Source organism: Pleurodeles waltl, chromosome 6 (genome assembly GCF_031143425.1).
Source record: "Pleurodeles waltl isolate 20211129_DDA chromosome 6, aPleWal1.hap1.20221129, whole genome shotgun sequence".
Classification (NCBI taxonomy): Eukaryota; Metazoa; Chordata; class Amphibia; order Caudata; family Salamandridae; genus Pleurodeles; species Pleurodeles waltl.
The window spans coordinates 1434842139-1434865092 of NC_090445.1; the positions used below are offsets into that span (position 1 = coordinate 1434842139).

The window sequence follows — 22954 nt, forward strand, 5'->3', positions numbered from 1 at the left end:
TGTCTCACGGACCAATTCACCTCCCAAGTGACGGCCAGGCTCTGTGCATAACTCCTTCACCCTGCGGAACAGAGCGTCCTACACATGATGGCACCACTTACGAGGAACCGGGCCTGGCTCATCGGTATGTACCCCTGCATATGTGTGCCCCCCAGCTCTCTGCACACTTGTGTCCCTGCCCTGTTGCCCTCCCAGTCTTGACGTGCCTCTAAACTCTGTGCACACAGGTGACTCTGGCTATCCCAACCTGCCCTGGCTCCTGACACACATGAGGCATCCAACTTCAAATGCAGAGGACCGTTACAGTGAGACCAACGGGCATACCAGATGGGTCATTGAGAGGTGCTTCTGCCTGTTGAAGGTTAGATTCCAGTGTCTGCGTTTCTCGGCTGTGCCCTGCTCTACAACCCACAGAAGGTGTACCAGATCATTGTGGCTTGCCGCATGCTGCACAATCTGACCCTGAGGCGTCACATCCCATAGCTGGATGCAGAGGAGAGAGTAGCTGTACCAGTGGCTGATGAAGCGGACATGGGGAGTGATGATGCAGTGGACTCCAGGGCAGAGCTGATTTGACAGTACTTCGACTGAGATGCAGTTATGTGTCAACTGTCTGGTATGTGTCCTCTACAACTGTCTGCCTTGTCCCTGTTACCACCTTTTGTCTGTGACCACTAACGATATTGGTTTCAGCTCTGCCTCTTGGTGGGTTTGGTGGGGAGGCGGTGTCACATGTGCCCATGACTTAGTAGTCACAGAATACAGGTCGGGCCTGTAGTCAGGCAGCTGTTGTGCTGGCAACGTGTATGTACAATGTTCCCTGAGCTGCCAGTTCAAGTGCTATGTGTGTGTCATACAGGGTTGTTGCATCTGTCCAGTATCTATTCTGGGAGTCGACATTGGGTGGCATTCCTACATTGTTGTTGGTGGCAGGTCTGGTACTGGGTGCAGTGAGGGTGGTACCATTGGGTTGGTATGTGTGGTTTGTGTGTGTTTGTACTGGCCATATGGTTGTGGACTTGACTGCCATATCTGCCTTGGATACCTGTTCCTACAGTGCATTTGTGTTGAGTTGGCATCTGTGACTCCTACGTTGATTGTTGTCCCTGTCTTGCTCTACTTTCAGGACATTGTAGTGGTGTACTCTGGTCCCTACCTGGCCTGTTGCCTCCCTTGACACATATCTCCAGCCACTGGCGGGGGCTCCACAATCGACCTCCCTGCATTTTGCTCCCCTCTCTGTCACCCTCCCGTACATGCACTGGGCGATGGGTTGCCAGTTGCACATGTGTTGGCAGTTCCATTCGTACTCATGACAAAGACGTAGGCAGTAAATGTGTTCAGTGGTGATTATTTGGGAGGGACAAGTGCAAGGGGTGTTGAGTGGGGCCATGGCGGCTGAGATCATCAGAGTGGTGAGCCAGCTGTGGTTAGTCCAGTTCCAGTCTGCTGGCCATGGGAAAATGGAGACATGAGAGTGGACATTGGACAGGATGTCTCAGTCTCACACAAGGGTGTATGTTCAGGAGAGGGTCGTGGTCTTGGCATCATGTCTGGCTGATGTCTAGTTGGACGAACTCACTTGCTTGGGGGTTCCTCAGCTACAGGGGTAGGTGTGCTGGAGTCCTGCGGGTCCTGTGGTGGTACCTCCATATCACTTGCTGCCGCTGACGTGGAAGGCTGTGATGGGATGTGGCCAGTGGAAGAGGACTGCTGGTGGGTGATAGGCTCGTGCACAATGGTGGTCAGGTCCCTACTATGGAGGCCATGGTGGCATTGTGGGCTGCCACTATTGCATGGCCTCCTGATGGTATTCCCCCTGCAGCCTCTGGGTCTCCCGCACAGTAGTGAGGTTCTGGGCCACTGTGTCCTGGGTCTGCTGGTATACACCCAGGACTTGGTTGAGGGCTTCCTAGGCAGTCAGTTGGTCTGGCTGCCCAAGCCTTGGACCACGGTTCCCTTCCCACTACCCCTCACCCCCTGTGCCCCTGGCACAGTGTGCCCACTCCCAGTAGCAGCAGGACCTTCATTGTCTGGGGTCTGTGCCCTTGACTATGGCCCCAGTACTATGGGCCACACCTCTGAGTGTGAGGTACCTGGGTCACAGGTTTGGGGTTCAGGGGCTGGCTGTGGTGTAGTTGCCACATGGGTGAGGGTGTCTGGTGTGTCCAGGGTGGGTCTGCTGTTGGTGGACTGTCCAGTGGCCCCAGATTCCCCAGGCCAGTCGTCCCCATCCAGACATCCACTGGGGCCTGCATCCTGGGGAGGATTGTCTGAGGCTGGCATCCTCTGCAGGGTAGGGGTACCTGTGGATGGAGACTGTAGAGATTAGTTGTGTAACTGTAGTTGGTAGGTCTCTGTTGGGATGCATGCAGTGGCTCGAATTGCTTCCCTGTGATGGCAATGATAGCTGCTGCACTGCAGACACTGATTTGGTGTAGGGGTTTGTGGAATGGTTTCCATGTGGCATTGAGGGTTGTGGATGGTGGTTGGCATTGCTGTCCTTGCCATGTGATGAGACGAAGTCTTGGCAGCCGGTTGGTGTGGGCTGTGTTATGGTTGTCCCTGCAGATGTTCCACTTTGCAGTGTGTCTGTGGTGTGTTGCTGTGTGGGTTGTGCAGGATTGAGGGAGCTGTGGTTCTCCACATTGTGGTTGTCATCCGTGCATTAGGAGTAAGTGAGTAGAGATGGTGGGAGTGGGGTGGTGTGGCATTCAGAGGAGGGGTGCAGGGTGTTTGGGACGTGTGCAGTGGGGTGGCCTGTAGTACGTTGTAGGGTGGTGGGGAGGCATGCAGGGCAAGGGTGGTTGGTGCTTGGGGGGTGTTGTTGACTTACCAGAGTTGAGCCAGTCAGGCCCTCAGCTTGCATGATGTACAGGACCTTCTCCTCCTAAGGAGGAGGTGGGGGCACACCCCCAGTCTTGTTGATGGCTATCTGATGCCTGGACGCCATGGAACGGACCTTCCACCTGAGGGCGTTCCACCTCTTCCTGATACCCTCCCTTGTGCATGGGTCGGTGCCGACTGCGTTGACCCGGTCTACGATCCTCTGCCATAACTCCGTTTTCCTGCATATCAATGTTTGCTGTTCCTGGACTCCCATGAGCTGTTGCTCTATTCTGATGATCTTGTCCACCATGACCACTCATTGTCTGTGAACTGTGGGTTTTTCTGACGTGACATGTTGTGGGGTTGGGTATGTGGTGTGTGTGTGTAGGGTGCAGTGCAGGGTGTGTGGTGATGTGGGGGTGTTTGTCTTTGGATGCTGGTGGCCTGTGGTGTTTATTTGTACAATGCGTGCAGTGTGAGTGTCTTTGAGTGTTTGGGTTGTGCTTCGTGTCGAGTGTGTCTGCTCGTAGTTGTCGCTAGGGATTGTGGGTGGGGGTGTTATATGGTGGCGTTTGCAGGTGTGCGTGGTGTGTGAGTTTCAGGTGTGGGATATTCGAACAGGCCAATGTGATGTTGGCTACTTTCGGCGGTACCTTTTTGTACCGCCACGCCACGGTGCGAACAGCCAACAGTTTACTGCCGTGCTGAAGGTTGCCTCTTAATATGATGGTCGGAATGGTGCAGCCCTGGCCAGGACAGCGGTTGATCAGTCACTTTCGCTGTGGGTTGGTCTGGCGGTGTTGGTTTTGTGTCTGTTTTTGGGCAGTTTGTGTTTTGTGATTCGTAATCCGGCGGTCACTATACCGCCAAACTCGTAATGAGGGCCATAGTCTCTAACAGATAAGGCATTACCAAAGGTAAGTAACTTGTCCAACAACTGCCAATGGTTAATGTCTCCTGTCGCAACTAACAGGGCTTTAATCTTACTCTTTTTCTCATAATATTCCTGCTTTGATCAGCTATTCCCAGCTTCAATCGTTTGTGTGAGCAATCTAATTCTTTGTATATTTGTTTTTGTAGAATGCGACAGCCGTCAACCCTCAATTTCCGTTTTGCAAAACTCTACGCCTCTTTTGCCCTCCACGATTAAACTGTTACTTCTGGGAACAAGTTATCCAGACAATTAGGGATTTTCTGTATCTAGTTGCACATAAAGTTGCATGTACTCATCCAGGATATTAAATAACACAATTTGCGGGGTATGTACCAAATGATATTTTGCGACTCCCAAAAGGATGCCTGCCGCTATACCCCAGTATCACTGCACCACATGTTAATTGCAGAGTCTAAAAAGTTTCACCAAAGTTTTTCTTGCAGAGACTGCTTCTTGAATCAATCTTGACATTATTTTTTTAAATATTATCCCAGGGAAAAAAACAAAGCCATCTCTTAATTTACTTAGAATAAAAAAAAAAAAAATGTTTTAAAAAACAAAGTATATTAAGTGTATGCATAAATCAGTATCAAGAACTTCCACTTTAAATGTATTGCTTAGCCAAATATTTAATCGTGCTTCCCAACTTACATTTTGTAATATGTATAGAAAGAAAATTGTTTATAATCGTGTTTTATAATCTTCCAAGTTAAAATGCAGTTTTTTTGTTCGAATAACAAATGCCTTAGTGAACCACTTTGTGGTGTGCTAGTTGGGCACCATCTTGCATCTGAATATTTGGTGAGCCTAATGAGTGTAATGTCCTCATCTCAACATTGTGTGTAACCCATTATTATTGGTGTGCCTCAACTCCTTCAGTACTCACTGAGGTGTGTGTGTATATATATATATACGGGACCGGGTGCTGCTACCACCAGCAGAACACTGCCAGGCCGTATTATTTGTCATAATACGGCTGGGGGCAGTCTACTGGCGTGGCGCTGCTGGTGGTGGTAGCAGCGTCACCTTACCACCATCCACCAGGATGGCAACAGCTGGATTTCCGCCCTTCTTGTGGCAGAAATCCAGCTGTGGTCATAATTTGGCAGATAGCTGCGGTGTTGGTCTTTTGGCAGCCGCTGGCGGATTTTACCGCCGATCTTATAATGGGGGTTTGTGTGTGTGTGTGTGTGTGTGTGTGTGTGTGTGTATATATACACACAGGTCCCGTCTCCTGCCAGAAGACCCCTGGATCCAGGTAAGTCGGGTCTCTGACAGGGGAGGGGGGTGGGGGTTTTTGCATGTATGTGCACGCGTGAATGGGGGTGTGTGTTGAGTGTGGATTGCGTGTGTGCATGTATAGAATTGTGAGTGCTTGTATGTTTGAAATCGTAATGCGTGTCTGTGTGTATGTTTTGGAAGTGTGTGTGATTGCATGTATGCATGGGTGTATGTATGTGTGAATGAGTGTGTGTGAAGGGGTTGCATGGATGTAGGGGGTGGAGGGGTGTTTTGGGAGGTAGGGGGTGTGCGGGGTCTATGGAAAGGTGGGGGCACCAACCAGTGACCGGGAACAAGTTCCTTGTCACTTGATGGTGTGTACTGCCATGGTTTTCGTTGTGTTACGAATGCCACGAAAACCATGACGGTAGGCGGGGTCATAATACCGCAGGCGGCACAATGACGGCCACCACGCTGGAGATATCTCCAGCCTGGCGGCTTTTACCGCCATGGCAGTCGGAGTGCCAATGTCATACTGTGGCAGTAAGTACCAGCAGTCTGTTATCGTTACTACCGCAACATTACAGGGAGTGCAGAATTATTAGGCAAATGAGTATTTTGACCACATCATCCTCTTTATGCATGTTGTCTTACTCCAAGCTGTATAGGCTCGAAAGCCTACTACCAATTAAGCATATTAGGTGATGTGCATCTCTGTAATGAGAAGGGGTGTGGTCTAATGACATCAACACCCTATATCAGGTGTGCATAATTATTAGGCAACTTCCTTTCCTTTGGCAAAATGGGTCAAAAGAAAGACTTGACAGGCTCAGAAAAGTCAAAAATAGTGAGATATCTTGCAGAGGGATGCAGCACTCTTAAAATTGCAAAGCTTCTGAAGCATGATCATCGAACAATCAAGCGTTTCATTCAAAATAGTCAACAGGGTCGCAAGAAGCGTGTGGAAAAACCAAGGCGCAAATTAACTGCCCATGAACTGAGAAAAGTCAAGCGTGCAGCTGCCACGATGCCACTTGCCACCAGTTTGGCCATATTTCAGAGCTGCAACATCACTGGAGTGCCCAAAAGCACAAGGTGTGCAATACTCAGAGACATGGCCAAGGTAAGAAAGGCTGAAAGACGACCACCACTGAACAAGACACACAAGCTGAAACGTCAAGACTGGGCCAAGAAATATCTCAAGACTGATTTTCCTAAGGTTTTATGGACTGATGAAATGAGAGTGAGTCTTGATGGGCCAGATGGATGGGCCCGTGGCTGGATTGGTAAAGGGCAGAGAGCTCCAGTCCGACTCAGATGCCAGCAAGGTGGAGGTGGAGTACTGGTTTGGGCTGGTATCATCAAAGATGAGCTTGTGGGGCCTTTTCGGGTTGAGGATGGAGTCAAGCTCAACTCCCAGTCCCACTGCCAGTTCCTGGAAGACACCTTCTTCAAGCAGTGGTACAGGAAGAAGTCTGCATCCTTCAAGAAAAACATGATTTTCATGCAGGACAATGCTCCATCACACGCGTCCAAGTACTCCACAGCGTGGCTGGCAAGAAAGGGTATAAAAGAAGGAAATCTAATGACATGGCCTCCTTGTTCACCTGATCTGAACCCCATTGAGAACCTGTGGTCCATCATCAAATGTGAGATTTACAAGGAGGGAAAACAGTACACCTCTCTGAACAGTGTCTGGGAGGCTGTGGTTGCTGCTGCACGCAATGTTGATGGTGAACAGATCAAAACACTGACAGAATCCATGGATGGCAGGCTTTTGAGTGTCCTTGCAAAGAAAGGTGGCTATATTGGTCACTGATTTGTTTTTGTTTTGTTTTTGAATGTCAGAAATGTATATTTGTGAATGTTGAGATGTTATATTGGTTTCACTGGTAATAATAAATAATTGAAATGGGTATATATTTTTTTTTGTTAAGTTGCCTAATAATTATGCACAGTAATAGTCACCTGCGCACACAGATATCCCCCTAACATAGCTAAAACTAAAAACTACTTCCAAAAATTTCAGCCTTGATATTAATGAGTTTTTTGGGTTCATTGAGAACATGGTTGTTGTTCAATAATAAAATTAATCCTCAAAAATACAACTTGCCTAATAATTCTGCACTCCCTGTATCTCTGACTGCTGGGGTCATAATGACCCCAATAGTCAGATATTTGTAACAGGTCTTACATAAGCCCCTTGGTCTCTAGATGTTTTCAACTATGCTTAATAGATACTCTGTCATTTAAGTAAAGTTTGTATTGGCTGCCTTGTACTAGGTGGATGTGTTGCAATCTGAGTGTTACACATACATCCATCATTGCACCGCTGTACGATTTAATTAATCATGAAAATGCTCACAAAATCACTTCTCTGATCACTCTGTCATGCAGGTAAATTCCATCTGTACATATTGGGCAAAATGTTGCAAACACGACCAACACAGCACAGACACTGTGTTTAATCGTCTTGCAAAAGTGTTTTACATATTTTGAGTGAGTCCTTAAGTGTCTTCTCGACTATTTGGTAAGTAGGAACTCCGGGCCCAATTCACAAGGAAACTGTTTGCTGTACACAAAGATATTTTTCTACTAGTATCTTTACGACTGTGGAGTCTCGGCATATAATGTCCTATCTTTTTATGTGCGGAGACTCCACAGTCATAAATATACTAGTAGTAAAATATGTTTGTGAATGGCAAGCAGTTGTAAACTTACACAAAAATCTACGTTTGCGAATCAGGCCCACAGTGCGTGTATAATTTATATGGTACTTCTTCTGCTGGCCAGGTCACAAAAGTACTGTTTTCTTCAGCTTCTTGGATGCCTTTCAGATATATATGATTGAAAATTATGTTGATTATAGTTTGGCCTCTGAGGAATTGGGTGCAGTGAGTTATGATTGGAGACATGAGTAGTCATGTTGTGTAGGGCTTCAAAAGAGCGCACATTGCAGATTGAGTTAGGTGCTGCTGCACATACATCTAGACTTTATTGTTCTGTATATAGGTCGAAATGTTGATGGTACCTGTATAATCCAAAGTTAGGAATACCTTATTGGCCTGTGCACTGTTATGGGAAAGAATCAGGAGCCCCCCTGAAGTTTTCTAGCCTCTGCATAGTGCTGTGGGTGTAACCTGTCAGGAGTCTTGCTAAAATCGATCTTCTGTATTTTTCAGTGGCTGAGAGAGGTTTTGAGGAAACGCACACATTTTTTCTCTTTTCAATTGTAGGTGGTTGCTGATCATTCTTATTTTCTTTGGTAGGTTGTCCCATACTTTCTAGGTTTGTGCTGAGAAGAATCTACCACCTGTGTTCTTTGACTAAAAGGAGGAAGGACTAGTAGTGGTGTCACCAACGTCTAACATTTCTCTTTTGTGCATATAGTACGAGTTTGGATTGGAGAAAACTTGGTCTAGTGCTGTGGATTATTCTTTTGACAATGCAGATCTGTTACATAAGCTACAATTTTAGCATAGCTCTACAGTAGCACAAGGTGTGCTTTCTCACCCACTGGTGGCATGGGTGAACTTGGTTCAATGCACAAGTGATGAACGTGAAAGACAGGTTATTGTAGACCCAAAGAACACTATTCAGTGTGTAATTGAAATCAAACTATTGCTTTTGGGTAACTAACAATACCATAAAAGGATCAGGGGCTCCATGGTAACAGTAACAAACCTATTTCATTATTCATAATATCATACACACTGCACTAAGAAGAAAGAACACTAAAGTAAAAGTATTTATTACTACAGGAACAGCCTATTTCTTATTACTTCTTAAAACAACTACACCAAGTATTATGAATACAGAAGGAGTAAGGCATGTCATAAAGATCAAGAATAAAATGAACATTTCCAACATGGTTAAAATGTAATCTAGAAAGTAACATCCTAATTTCTGCTCCTATGTGCTAGACTAAGAGAGCATGGAAGATGGCACAACTTGCAGTCAAGAGTTTCTTATGGAGAAGAAACGCACTGCATACCTTGTTGAGTGCAAAAGCTGTCTTAATCAGCAGAGGCGTGAAGACCGTGTTTCCCTGCAAAGTGGTCTTGTCTTCTTCCAGGGTTTGGCTTTTATTGACTTCAGGTGAGATGTAGCATCTTCTAAAGTGTGATGTTTGCGGACAGTAGGTGAGACAGTTTCTAGCAGAAACTCAGGCGATAATCTGGGCGAAGCATCTTTCCTGACAATTGGTCAAGTGGTAGTCCTTATATACTGAATCTTGTCAGAAATCATAATTTCTGATATATTTTTAGTGGTGTCTGACATAGATTATGTGCATTAAGTTATGTATCCCAGACCTTTCCTGATGAACATATAAGGTAAAACAACGTCAATTCAGACTACCTTATTTTGGATGTATGTGTTCATATTTAACCTTGACATGGTAGAAGGTTGACATTTGACCCAGGCGAATGATCCAATGTGTTTTATCTGTCAACAATGAAATTACAATTACTTTACGCTTTCACAGTTCTTAGAAAGATAAGGTCAGATAACATTTGTGACAAATGGCAGACATGACAATGATTCTCCATAAATCGGGAAAGATGGCGACTTCCATTGGTTAAGGGTGAGAATGTGGCAACCTCCATTAGCCAACATAGAGCCAGGGCCTACATAAAATAGTCTGACATTGGGGACTTTATGTCCGAGCGATTAGAAAGATATTCTTCTAGCAAAAAGTGACCCGTGTGAGGCCTTTAGGTCAAGGGTGGCAGCAGCATTCTGGATTTGTTTAAGCTTTGTATGGTTATGTAACGTAGTTACATATCCGAATGCTCCCATAAAACGCTTCTGTGATCAAGCGTTGTACACAATACGTCCATCAATACACCAAAGTCAATATATTCACCAAGACACATATTTCACATAATTAGGCCAGCCATACTCAAAACAGCACTTTTAAGAATGACACTCTGCACACCATTCTGCAAAAGAGCATAGTAATACAAAACACCAAACATTAATTCAGTGCAGCCAAAATATGCAATTAATTCGCTCATTTGGAATGATGCATCTACTCTAGGATTCTGTGTTTTACCTTATGGTCGCAGGTTTGTATTCAGATGATTCCAATGGGCATTTATCCTCATTAGGTTGATAATGTGTGCCTTTACTTTGGTAGCAAACATCTGTAATTCAGAGTCAAGATGTCCCAAGCGGTGAACATCTGTCTTATGAATACACATGCAATATTAGTTTCCCAGAATCCAGTAGCACCTGCTACCACCTTATGCAGCTGCAGTGTGTGGGTGTGTCCAGTGTCCCAACCAAGAAAATAATGAAGCTAATGGTTATAGCCCTCTGAAATCTCTTATCAGAAAGGCACAACTCAATAAATGTGATACCGTTATCAACACAAGTACTTTTTCATTCACTGTACTCACCTCCACAGGCCGAACCAGATTCGGTTCTGCAATTTGAACCTCACAACCAATTGGAAAGTCATATGCAGACTGCCAAAAGATCTGCAGCACATTATCAATGGCAGATGGTGAGGTATACGGTTGCCAGTAACTATAGTATTTACCTGATTGTATTAAACTTCTCTACCCTTTTCGACAAAACAATCTACATCACCATGTTACTATATAAAACTAAAATACATTAAAAAAAACACTATCACTTTTATGTTTACTTTTACACTCCCATATTGTACGCATCAACCTCAAGAGCTTTAATCTTTAAGATTTTCCGATGGGTTCTGTTAAAAATTGAGGTAATTAAATCTTGGAGAACGCAGCAAAGTGAAAGGGTGGGAGAGCAGGTGGGTTACACAAATGAGAAATTTGGATTTCTAGTGAATGTTTGAGGCTCATGACAAAACACTTTTCCATACATTGTGGGGTCCTTATTTTGATTCCCAGTAACAACAGTATTGCCTCTGAACCTCTTATGGAGAACTCTTACATCCTAGAAGCCCACTGTTGTTTGTGCTTATTCCTAGAGAAGACTAGGTGATGTGTAGCTGTTTTACCACCACATCATTTGCCAATGTCTTTGCCTTTCAGGCTTTTTAAAAGAGAAATATGCCACACTGCTGGATCCTCCACTGCCAGACAGAAAATTACAAGCAATCCAGAAGATGGGCTTTGGCACAAATAATAAAATCTTCTTGGAGTTTGAGACTCCTTTCTGGAAGCCGGATTGCCAAGAGATTGAATTTGTCTGGGAAGAAGAGTCTCCACTTGTGGATGTCCAGCCAGATTTTCACAACGATTGGTTCAAGAAATTACCTGGATTTATGGTACTGCACCCACCAGAACAGTACGTATTTATTCAGTATCAGCAACACTGTTGGTGCAAGCAAGCTCTGGTAGGAGCTATTTTAAAGCCACACCAGGAGAGGGGGGTAAAAAGGAATAGTTTCTTACTTGTAATTCCAGTCCTCTCGTAGGGAAATCTCCATTGAAGTTATAAGCACTGAATAGTTCTGCCCACATGCAGGGACCCCAGAGCACTTTTCCAGATATTTCTTACTTAGTGTAGATGTTCGCCTTTCTTCAGGAATGCCTGCAGAGTCACTTAAGAAAAAAATAAATATTATGCATCCTATAGGAGTAGGTTACAGTGGCCCAATTCTTCATCTTGTAGTTAAAAAATAAAAAGGGGCAGGAGAAGTGTATATAGATAGAGGCTGTCATAAGAGTTTCTTAAAGGTACAGCCTCCATTTGTAACTAAGGACCCTCAGTATCCCATCATGCTCAGCAGATGACAGTTGCTTCAGTTCTTTTTGAGGCGATGTGTGGATGATGTATAGGTTCCATGGTTCTTGGTCCAGTCCACCGGGGAGGAAGGAGGGTTGCTTATGACTTTAATGGAGATTCACCTAGGAGAGAACTGGTGTTGCAGGTAAGAAACTAGTCCTTCTCTCGTTGGGGGATCTCTATTGATAGTTGTAAACACTGAATAGAATGGCAAGCCCATCCGTATTCATAGTGGTGGAAAAGACAGAGGAAGAAGAGGAGAACCATCTAGGCAAGTAGATTTCGGAGGGAGGCCTGTCCTACTTCAGCATCTACGCTACCAACAGAGTCCAGGCAGTAATGCCACAATTGGGGATCTTCCTCATTAAAGCAGCAGAAGCCCCTTTACCCATAGTGGACTGTGTTTCTGGTCTGGCTGAGAGTGTCTTATATTTTTGACAGCTTAACAGGTTGCAAGACACTATCCATCTTTAAATGACTGTTTGGATGTGGCTAGCTCGTTACGGACCAGGCTATGATTAACAAATAATTGGTCTAATCTGCGAATGTCATGTTTTATCAAGATAAAACCTTAAAACCCTCTTTACATTTAGATAATGAAGTGATCTCTCGGCTGGAGTAGAGGAACGCTGAAAGAATGATGGTAATGAAATTGTTTGGTTAAAATGGAAATACTGTGTATGGTTCATGAGAACCTAGGGATTCTATGTAGCTAAATCTGTGGCTGATTCTGATTACTACAAGGAAAGCAGTTTTGCAAGAAAAATGTTGGAGATGCCTTATGAATGGGCTCAAACAAATCTTGCATGAGGCGTGAAAGAACTACATTGAGCTTCCCAAGGAGGTGAAGGATTCTTATTGGAGGGAAAATCTTCTTTAACTCTTCTTTTTGCCAGCTGTAATAATTATGGAAGAATGACATCTGTTTGGCTAGATGCAGGGTCCACATTCTTTAGGAACACCCAATGCAAAATCTCTTCCACTTCAAAGCATAAGCTGACCAGGTTGGTTGGTGCTTACCCTCCTTAAGGATCTCCATGCAGTTTTGTGGCAGGTTTAAATGTCCATAGTGCACTAGCTCAGGAGCCATGCAACCCAATTCAAAGAGTAGGAAGTGGGGTGAAATATCTCATCTCCAAATTTAGCAGGTCCGGGTCTGCATGACAGTTTGAAATGTGGATGTTGTTGTGATCGGTGGCTGAGGTCTATGAAGCACTGTTCAAATGTCCACTCCAGGGCTATGAGGATCATCTGTATCTTGAGCGGGACAGCTTGATGAGGACTGCTGGTACCAGGGGAGTTGGTGAAAGAAATTTGTCAGACCAATGAAACCATGGGCATTTCCCAGTGTCCCTGGTAGGTACTACTCGAGGTGAAGCTGCAGCATTTTGTGTTTTCTGCGATGGCAAACAAGTCGATGGTTGGAGTGCCCCACAGTTTGATTTGGTGAACGCAGTCATTGTTCAAAAACTCTTCATGGTTTTATTGCAGAACCCTGCTGAAGGCGTCTGCTTGTGCCTTCTGTACACCTGCCAGAGGAGTCGCTGTGATTCGTAAGTTTTGGGTGATCAACCATGACCATATTGCCTCGGCTTCTAGTGACAATGGTCTGGACCTTGTCCCTGTGCTTGTTGAGGTAGCACATCGTGGTTGCATTGTCTGTCTGAACAAGCAGGGTCTGTGACTTGAATGACAGACAAAAAGCTTTGAGAGCTATATGAACTGCCCGGAGCTCAAGGAGGTTGATGTGATATGTCATCTCCTTTGGAGACCACACACCTTGGATTTGCAGATGATCAACCAGAGAAGAGACCTGTTGAAAACAGGCAATGTTTTTTAAAGCAGATTGGTAGTGGAGTACCACCGTTCCAGGGAATGTTTCACAAGAGGGGACAGTTCGAGCTTGTCCTCCTGTTTGCCTATTAGATGATCCCACGGGTCCTCGAGGCTTTCTTGGACAGGTCGTATTTGGAGTGAAGAAGATGCATGCTGCTATTGAGCTGAGGAGGGATGAGACCGTATTCACCTTGGGATGAGAAGCTTAATGAGAAAAATACATTTCTGAAGGATCGATAAGCGTCTCTCCTCCAAAGGGGACACATTTGTTTGAACGGTGTCAATGAAGTCTCCCAATTAATGCAAGGTATAAACTGGGATTGGTTGGGAATTGTTGTGGCTGGCATGAAGTCCCAGTCACTGTAGGAGACTGCATGCCCAATTGAAATGAAGCTGGGCTTCTTGGAAGGTATTAGCCAATCGTCTAGGTTTGCAAAATACATCCCCTTCCCGGAGTGGGTAGGGGAATAGAGGGAAGGAAACCTTCAAAGTTTTGTGCATGTTGTAAGTGTTCCTCCTTGTGCTTGATGTTGTGAGGCTGTTCCTCTAAGCTGCCTTTGTTGCTGCTTATAGGGTTGTTGGTGTTGCAGTTGCTGACCTTGATACCAGGGAGGGGTTTGAACCCTCCAAAAGTAGTAACGCCTCTGGTAAGACTTGAAAAGTTTTCTGTGTTCCTTGGGCCTGTCCAGGCCAGCCGCTTTAAGGGTGTCTATTTCGGGTTTCATCCTAACCATTTTGTCGTCTGTATATGCCAAGGGCAGCTGAACTTGCTGCTTTCCTGGAAGTTGCAGCAGTGTCACACACTTTGCCACCCACAGAATCCAACTTCTTGCTCTATCTGGTGGCACCAAGGAGACAGGAGTGGTTGTATGGTGTTTCTATGCTGCTGGAATGACTACTGTTTGGCTGCTAAAGAGGCTAGAACCTGTTAAGGGCAGATTTATAATCTGTTGCTGTGACTCCAGTTTCAGATGTGCGACGGAGCCAAGCATGTATTCGGGTGCGGTGGTGGGCACACCATGTTGGTATTCGTGAGCCGCTAATTCAGAGGAGTCCGCAGCTGCACTTATTTGGTTTGAGACCATCAAACCCTTGTTTACTAGTTCCAGGAAATCCTTTATGTGTAGACAAAAACATGATGTTTCATGAGGTGTGCACCCGTGACTGTCCTGCACTTCGAGAATGTTCTAGGTGGTGACTTTAGGCCAAATTGAAGAATCTGGTACTGATAGTGTTGTTACTCCTCCTCAAACCTCAAGAACTCATGATCTTGGAGGGCAATGGAGCAGAGCCAATACTCCTAGTATAGTTGGGGATAGATTTGTTGTAAGGCCAGAATCTAGACCTTTTCCCGTCAAATCTATTTGTTGCCAAATTTCAGGTTGAGAATGAGCTTGAATTCATTCTTGCCTTTTTTCTATACAATAAAATATTCAGAATAGATGTCAGACCCTCTTTGATGGAGAGGAACGACCTCCCCCCACTTGTTTCTGAAGCAACATGCTGACTTCTGACCTCAACATCTTCACATGTTGAGTGGATGGTTGTGGTGGTACGGTCGGAGGAGGACTTGTGAACCTGAAACAGTATTAATGCCAAAAATTATTCAGTACTCATGAGTCTTCTGTGTTTTGTTGCCACTCTGCCCGAAATCCCTGGGCAGATCTTAGGCAAACTTCTGGACAAATTCCCACAATACCCTATTGAGTTTGGCGGAGGGTCCGAACGAAGGAAGAGTGGATACTGCTCATGTTTGCAGCGTCGATGGAGCAGACTTGGCTGAGGCCAGCGTTAAAAAGAGTTCCATTGCCAGTTCAAGTAGGCTTGGAACTAAAGGAAGGAGTGGTCTGGATGCTGTGCGTTGGTAAAGTGACTCAAATATCACTGATTTGGCTGGTGTAGGTACGGACATCTGGATATTTAATTATGCCGTTCCTCTCTCAAGAGCTCCTGAAAAGTGGTAATATCATCCAATGGGGAGACTGTAGGTGGTGGTGAGTCTTGTAAAGGTAGGCAAATAGTGTCTTGACCTTATTCTTGATCTATGTGATCAATGGCGATGAACTCTGCTTGATGACAAATGCCGTGATCTATGGCGCCTCTGAACAATGGTGTGTGCTGGAGTGTGAGCTTGTCTTGGATGAGGTGGTTCCGAAGGAATTGTTGGCATCGCTGGGATTGGCACTGAAGGCAGTGGAGGTGGTGATGATTGTGAAAGGGATGATGGAAAAGGCTGAGGTCGAAAGTCTGGCAAAACTACAAGCGAAGATGGAGATTAAACCCTTGGAAACTCAGATCCTGTTGACGAAAAATGCGTCAGCACTTTCTCTGACACGTCAACGTTGATATGTTCCTCAACGCCCATCTCTTGTGGCCTCCTCTACGTTGAACCACTCCTCGGTGTCAATAGGACCGTATGTGTCACAACGGTGACCTGCTCCTTGGCGTCGAACCACTCTTCAACGTCAATAGTCTCGACGTGGGGCCACTCCTCGACAGCAACAGTCTCGCCATCGAACTACTCCTCAATGTTAATGGTCTCGACGTTGAATCACGCCTTGACATCACTAGACTTGACATCGAACCACTCTTCGATGTCAGTAGTCTCAACGTCGAACCATTCCTCGCCGTCAATAGTCTTGACGTCAACTTTTTCTCTTTCTTGAAATGACTGCAGCAATTGACAGCTAGCGCGTTGATGATGTCAACAAGGAATGACGTCGTTTTTGGGCTGAAAACCTTTTTTGACCTTCCACGTCCACCATAGGAAGAGAAGATGACAGAGCAGTGGTAGAGGACTGACCCTCTCCTCACTCTGAAGGCCCACCTTCTGCCTGTGCTGTTCTTCCACGCCATGAAAGCAAATCTTTTCCCTTTCCCCCAGCATTCGCCTGGAAATCTTTCTGCAGTGATGACAATGTTCAGGAACATGACTTGCTGGAAGAGAACTAATCATATGTAATTTTTCAAAGGAACAGCATTTGCCAAAAAAAAAAATGGCATTTCTAATGACAAAATAACACACATTCCTGTAAGAAAATTGCAGAAAATGCAAGGGGAAGATGAAAAATGTTTTTAAAGTAGTTGTCGCGAAAATATATAGTTGAATTTTGAACAGAAAGCATTCAAAGTTAAGTGCTCCTAAGTCCTGTCAGCAGGAGCTGGAAAAAAGAACTGAAGCAACTGTCACCTGCTGAAAATGATGGGATACTGAGGGTCCTTAGGTTCTTAAAGGCACAGCCTCTATTTTTAACACTTATAATGACAGCCTATGGGGCTACACTGTCTGGCTCTCCTTCATCTATATATACTCTATTAAAAAAACAGTTTGTTAAAGAGATTTATGCTGTTCTGCAGAAGCATCATGCATTTGTATGTATATACACTTCGCCTGGCCCCTTTTTTAACTACAAGGTGGAGAATTGAGCCACCGTATCCTAATCCTATAGGCTACATAAAGTTTTACTTTCTTAGGTGACTCTGCAGGCCTCCCCGAAGAAAGGTGAACATCTACACTTAAGAGATAAAAATAAAAGTGAAAAAAAGGAAGAAGTGCTCTAGGGTCCCCACAATTGGGCGGGACTATTCAGTGCTGATGACTACCAGTGGAGATCCCCTACGAGAGAACCTTCTCTTCCCGGATAAACATCAATAGACCTAAGCACTGAATTGGCGCATCCATGCGTGAGATTTAATGATGTGTGTGCCTGTGTGTTTTTTTTTTTTTTTTTTTTTTTTTTTAATATATATATGTTCGATGGCATGTGTAGCTGCAGATACACATGCTGTGCACATCCTGCCATCTAGAGTTGGGCTCGGAGTGTTAAAAGTTGTTTTTCTTTGAAGAAGTCTTTTTCGAGTCACAAGACCGAGGGACTCCTCCCCTTTCGGCTCCATTGCGCATGGGCGTCGACGCCATCTAGAACTATTAGCTGTATTTCTCGCTCTAAAAGCGTTTCAACCTCTTCTCAAACAGAAGACTGTTCTCATAAAAACAGACAACATGACAACCATGTATTACCTCGACAAACAGGGCGGGACACACTCATATCGGCTGTCTCTCCTAGCCTGAACAATATGGAAATGGGCAATACACAATCATATTCCTCTATTAGCACAATACATTCCAGGAATAGACAGTCAGCTAGCAGATCTCGTAAGCAGAAATCACCAACAAACACACAAATGGGAGATTCACTCCCAAGTACTTTCAAAAGTGGGGAACACCATAGATAGACCTATTCGCAACAAGCGAAAACTCAAAATGCCTAAACTTCGCATACAGGCACCTACATCCTCTATCCAAGGGCAATGGATCAATTGGTCAGGGATATTTGCTTACGCTTTTCCCCCTATCCCACTCCTTCCCTTTCTGGTCAGCAAACTGCATCAAACATCACTTACCATGATTCTAATAGTACCAACATGGGCACGTCAGCATTGGTACACAACACTCCTAGATTTGTCTGTAGTACCCCATTCCAAACTCCCAAACAGACCAGAATTGTTAACCCAGAACACAGGTCAAATCAGGCATCCAAATCCTAATGCTCTCAGTCTAGCGATTTGGCTCCTGAAGTCCTAGAATTTGGTTACCTAAAACATCCACCAGAATGTATGGAAGTAATTAAACAAGCACTTAAACCTACTACCAGTCAATGCTACACAAACAAGTGGAAAAGATTTGTATACTACTGTCAATCTAAAAACACTGACCAACTTACATCATCCATACAAGATATTGTATGTTATTTTCTTCATTTGCAAAAGTCAAATTTGTCTTTCTCATCCATCAAAATACACCTCACTGCAATATCTGCATACTTACAGAATATTCAGCATACTTCTCTGTTCAGAATTCCTGTTATTAAAGCCTTCATGGAAGGATTAAAACACATTATTCCACCTAGAACACCACCTGTTCCATCATGGAAGTAAAATATCGTACTTACTAGACTCATGGGACCACCTTTTGAACCTATGCTCTCTTGTCAAATACAATACTTAACATGGAAGGTCGCTTTCCTTGTAGCTATTACTTCTTTAAGAAGAGTTAGTGAAATACAAGCCTTCACTCTTGAGGAACCTTTTTTCCAAGTACACAAACATAAAGTTGTACTTAGAACTAATCCAAAATTTCTACCAAAGGTAGTATCTCCTTTTCACATCAACCAAACAGTGGAATTGCCAGCCTTCTTTCTATAGCCAGACTCTGTGGCAGAAAGAGCTCGTCATACCCTAGATCTCAAAAGAGCTCTTATGTACTGTATAGACGGAACCAAAGATTTTAGGAAAACAAAACAACTTTTTGTTGCTTTCCAACAACCACATAAAGGCAATCTTATATCAAACCAAGGTTTAGCAAGATGGATTGTTAGATGCATACAAACCTGCTACTCAAAGCAAAAAGACAACTTTTGATTACTCCTAGAGCACATTCTACAAGGAAGAAAGGTGCGTCAATGGCATTCTTAAGAAACATACCAATGGTTGATATGTGTAATGCAGCCCCATGATCAAATCCTCATACATTTACAAAACACTACTGTGTTGATGTTTTTTCACAGCAACCTGCCACTGTAGGCCAAGCTGTCTTAAGAACACTATTTCAAACAAATTCAACTCCTACAGGCTAACCATCGCTTTTTTGGGAGGACTAACTGCTTTGTAGTCTATGCATAGCATGTGGATCTGCAGCTACACATGCCATCGAACGGAAAATGTCACCAACCCAGTGTACATCGGAGATTCACATGCACCCTCCTTCCTCCCCGGAAGCCTGTACTCATTCAAGTTTAACATTTGTACATATGTAGATACATTTACATTTGCATGGACATCTCTTTGAATTCTTATACTTTGTCACTCCTTTCCTTCACCCTCTGCGGAAACAAAATCTAACAATGGAGTCAATGCCCATGCGCATTGTAGCAGAGAGGAGGAGTCACTCGATCCTGTGACTCCGAAAAGACTTCTTTGAAGAAAAACAACTTATAGCACTCCGAGCCCAACACTAGATGTCGGAAGAGTTATGCATACCATGTGAATCTGCCGCACTACATGCCACGAACAGATGTACACTGGGTAGGTGACATTTTCCATATATTTGTGTATATATATATATATATAATATACACCCTACTGGTGGTCACCAGTAGGTAGTTCCGTCAAGCGGGTGCCGAGAAGAAGGGGTGGGGGGGAATGTATTTCCCATGTTAATTCCCATAGAGATTTTAGACATGACTGCAGCCTGAACCGCTGGACGGTCCAGAAAGGGCCCTTTTTTATTTGTTGTAAATCCATGAAGTCATTTTTCAAATATTAAAAGAAAACCACATTTGTATATCTAGAGGCCTTCACGAATCCTCCTGATCATGCACAGATCTGATTGTCTGCCAACACTTCAATCAGGATGTATTTGCAGCCATTTGGGGATTTGGCTTCAATCACAAAGACACACAAAAAAGAAAAGGGATTAGGGTAGGAATGCCCCAATCACTTTTACTTTGTCCTGTGGGATCCTACCAAGGTAAAAAAGAATTTAAAAAAAGAAAAGAAAATTTCAGCAAAATCGCCGGTTAGGTCTGCAGAATTTGTTTACATTTAAAAACAAAACAAAAAAAAAAGAAAAAGTGCCCCTCAATGGGCCCGTTCTGGGGGCTGACAGGGGGGGGGGGCATCCCCTTAATAATTAGTAAGGAGGGGGGCACACAGGGCCCCCCTCCTAGGGCTTTCAAAAGCCCGAGGACCACCTCAGCCCCAACGGCTACATTTGATAAAATTACAAGGGTGGGGGTGTGTGGGGGGGGGAGTGGCAGGCAGGGAAAAAGATTACAGAATTGCTCCCTGAGGCAGAGGGCTGCTTTTTTCAGCAGCTCCCTGAATGCGGGAGCAATGCTGGCTTCTGCAGGAGATAGGGAGCCAGCTGGGACTACAGAGGCCTTAAGGCTTCCCCTGCTGGTCCCTGTGATAAATGAAAAGAAAACATTTCAAGGTGCATCTGCAGAGAACACATTTTGTTTTTTTCTCTGTAGTCCCACCCTGTAGTGTCATCTGATGAACTGGAGACATTACCTCAGCTTCCTTTTACCCAGCTGTAGTGTAAGAGATGCACTATTCATTTACCCAACGAGGTAGCACTTACTAACTAGCCAGTAGAGGCTAGTGCGGTTGGTTAGACATTTTGCACAAAATGCTTGCCTTTGCTTGGCTAAATACACAGGCAGGGTAGAATTCATTCGGACACGATATTCATGTCACAGAAATTAATCCTCAGTGGGTAGCATATACTGATACAAACAAAGTAGGTGCCCAAGTTCAAGCTCCACTTCTCTAAAGTACTAATCATTCAAATTTGTTGTGCATGGCCAGTGCAATGCAAGAGTTTTTTTTTCTCAGCTTTTTCACCTTGAAAAGTTATCTGTAAGCCTTAATAGAGATGTTTGTATCCTTGCTTTTTTTTTTTTTAGATCAATATCTCATGTAGTGACTGTGACAAGTGGGTTCTTTCTTGTCATCTGCTGCTGAGACTTGATACAGTGTTACCTCTTTTTAAAAATACAAGTACGTGAAATGGCCTAGAATCTCCACCCTTTTGGCACTGCCCCATAGGAAGTAAGGCATTGTGTGGCACGGGGTTAGGTTATTATAGGGTGTTGGCCACAGGGATTAACGTATAGTAAATTATAGTTAGGCTCAAATTTTAAACTTAAACATATAAATTCACCAGTTACAGTTCATTATTTCAAGTAACTATAACTCGTGCCCTAAGGTAACTATAGCTTGCGCCCAGTTTTCTCGTCAATAATTCTACTGCAGATGTGTAGTGATATTATCAATGATGTTATAAACATGTCATGAGTTCTGTAATAGCTGCAGTAATTAGCAGTATATGGTTATACTTACCTTAGGGCACAAGTTACAGCTACTTAAATTACCTCTATAACAGGTACATTTCTATTGTTTTGTACGTTTAAAATGTGAGCCTAACTAACGCCCTATAACCTTTGTTTTTTACGTGTGTGTGTACAGATAGTCTATCCACGTACTGAAAGTGGCCGAATTTCATTCATTTTAAAAAGACAAAAAATCTAAATAGACGCTACATTATCCTCCCGGGCTGGCAAGTATCTCCCTCCCACCACCTATAGTGCCCAGAAAAAAATATAAAGGTATCGAAATATTAGCCAGATGTGGCGCATGTTGGGCAGTGAGTTCAGCTACGATTCAGCTTGACCAGTGCATATTACTGACACAAGAACATTGTCAGGGAGGCTTGTCCTAAGCCCATGCACAGCATATTGATAAGGTGAATTGAGCCAGTTGTCGCCAAGGTGACAAACAGAAACAACCTCACAAAACAACGTAAACTTACTGCTGGGTGCAAACGTGTGACATTTATATCCCTCATGTGACATTTTGAGGGACACTTTTGTTACAAGAAAATGTTGTCTTGGATGTATTGAATAATCTTTTGGTCTTCAAACTGATTGTGCTTTAATCCTTGGAATACTGAGGCTGCTGGCACTGCGTTGATACACCTCTGGCAACCTCCAACTGGGAGTATTTGGCCACTGCATTATCCAGAAGAACCTGGAAACATCTCTCACAAACTGTTTTAGGTCTTACCAGCCAGACAGCGCAAGATGTCTTATTTTGAAAGGCCTATTTTGAACTCACAGGGGTTAGATTCAGACCATTGCATGCCATTAGTTGGCTTTAATTTCACTCTTGTTAGGTTACTTTTTTATTTTTTGTCTTGTGTAGGCTTGCCCTTCTCTTCTGTGTTTGTCCCTACCCTGGAGCATAACCTTTTTATTATGTGTTTATTTCCACTGCTTACTTTTTGGAAACAACATTTAACTTTTTTCTGTGGAGTGCTTGTGTTTCCCAAATGTCTCCCTTGGGTCCTTCTCTCTCTTCCATGTGCTGTGCAACATGTTGCTCCTACCTTGAGTGCTGCTCTGTTCCATCCTCTTTGTTGCTGCCCCTCCCAATCTCTGTTGCTGCCTAATTCCACCCTCCCACTTTCAACTACTTTCCCCTGTCCAAACCCAGTCTTTTTTCCCAGCTGCTAATTTTTTTTCTTGCAGAGGACCATCCAACAAATTGCAGCCACCTATCCACCATAAAAGCATGTTTGCGCTACTTAGGTTTCTCTTTGTGTTTTTTTAATTTTTTTTATTTACCAATCCATCTTGGTAAATAAAAAAATAAAAAAAGCTTTTTTCTTTTTTTGGCGCACAGCTGTAACCAAGCATATTAACACATGCAGAATGAAGCATCTTTGTCATCACACCTTTTGTTTAGCTTTTAGCATGATTGTACACACATTATTATAACCTTTTTGTTATATTCATAATCCAGTTAGATAGTAAGATGGAATACAAAAGAAAAAAACAACGGCAAAAC

The 22954-nt window shown here is 44.0% G+C and overlaps 1 protein-coding gene across 2 annotated transcripts in view; it reads left to right on the forward strand.

The window, feature by feature from the left end:
* Positions 1-22954, forward strand: part of PAOX (polyamine oxidase) — a 283185-nt gene that overhangs the window by 157626 nt on the left and 102605 nt on the right. For both annotated transcript variants that reach the window (XM_069240820.1, XM_069240821.1), the window contains exon 5: positions 11011-11266. In XM_069240820.1, coding sequence (XP_069096921.1) covers positions 11011-11266 — 256 coding nt within the window. The remainder of the gene's footprint in view (positions 1-11010; positions 11267-22954) is intronic.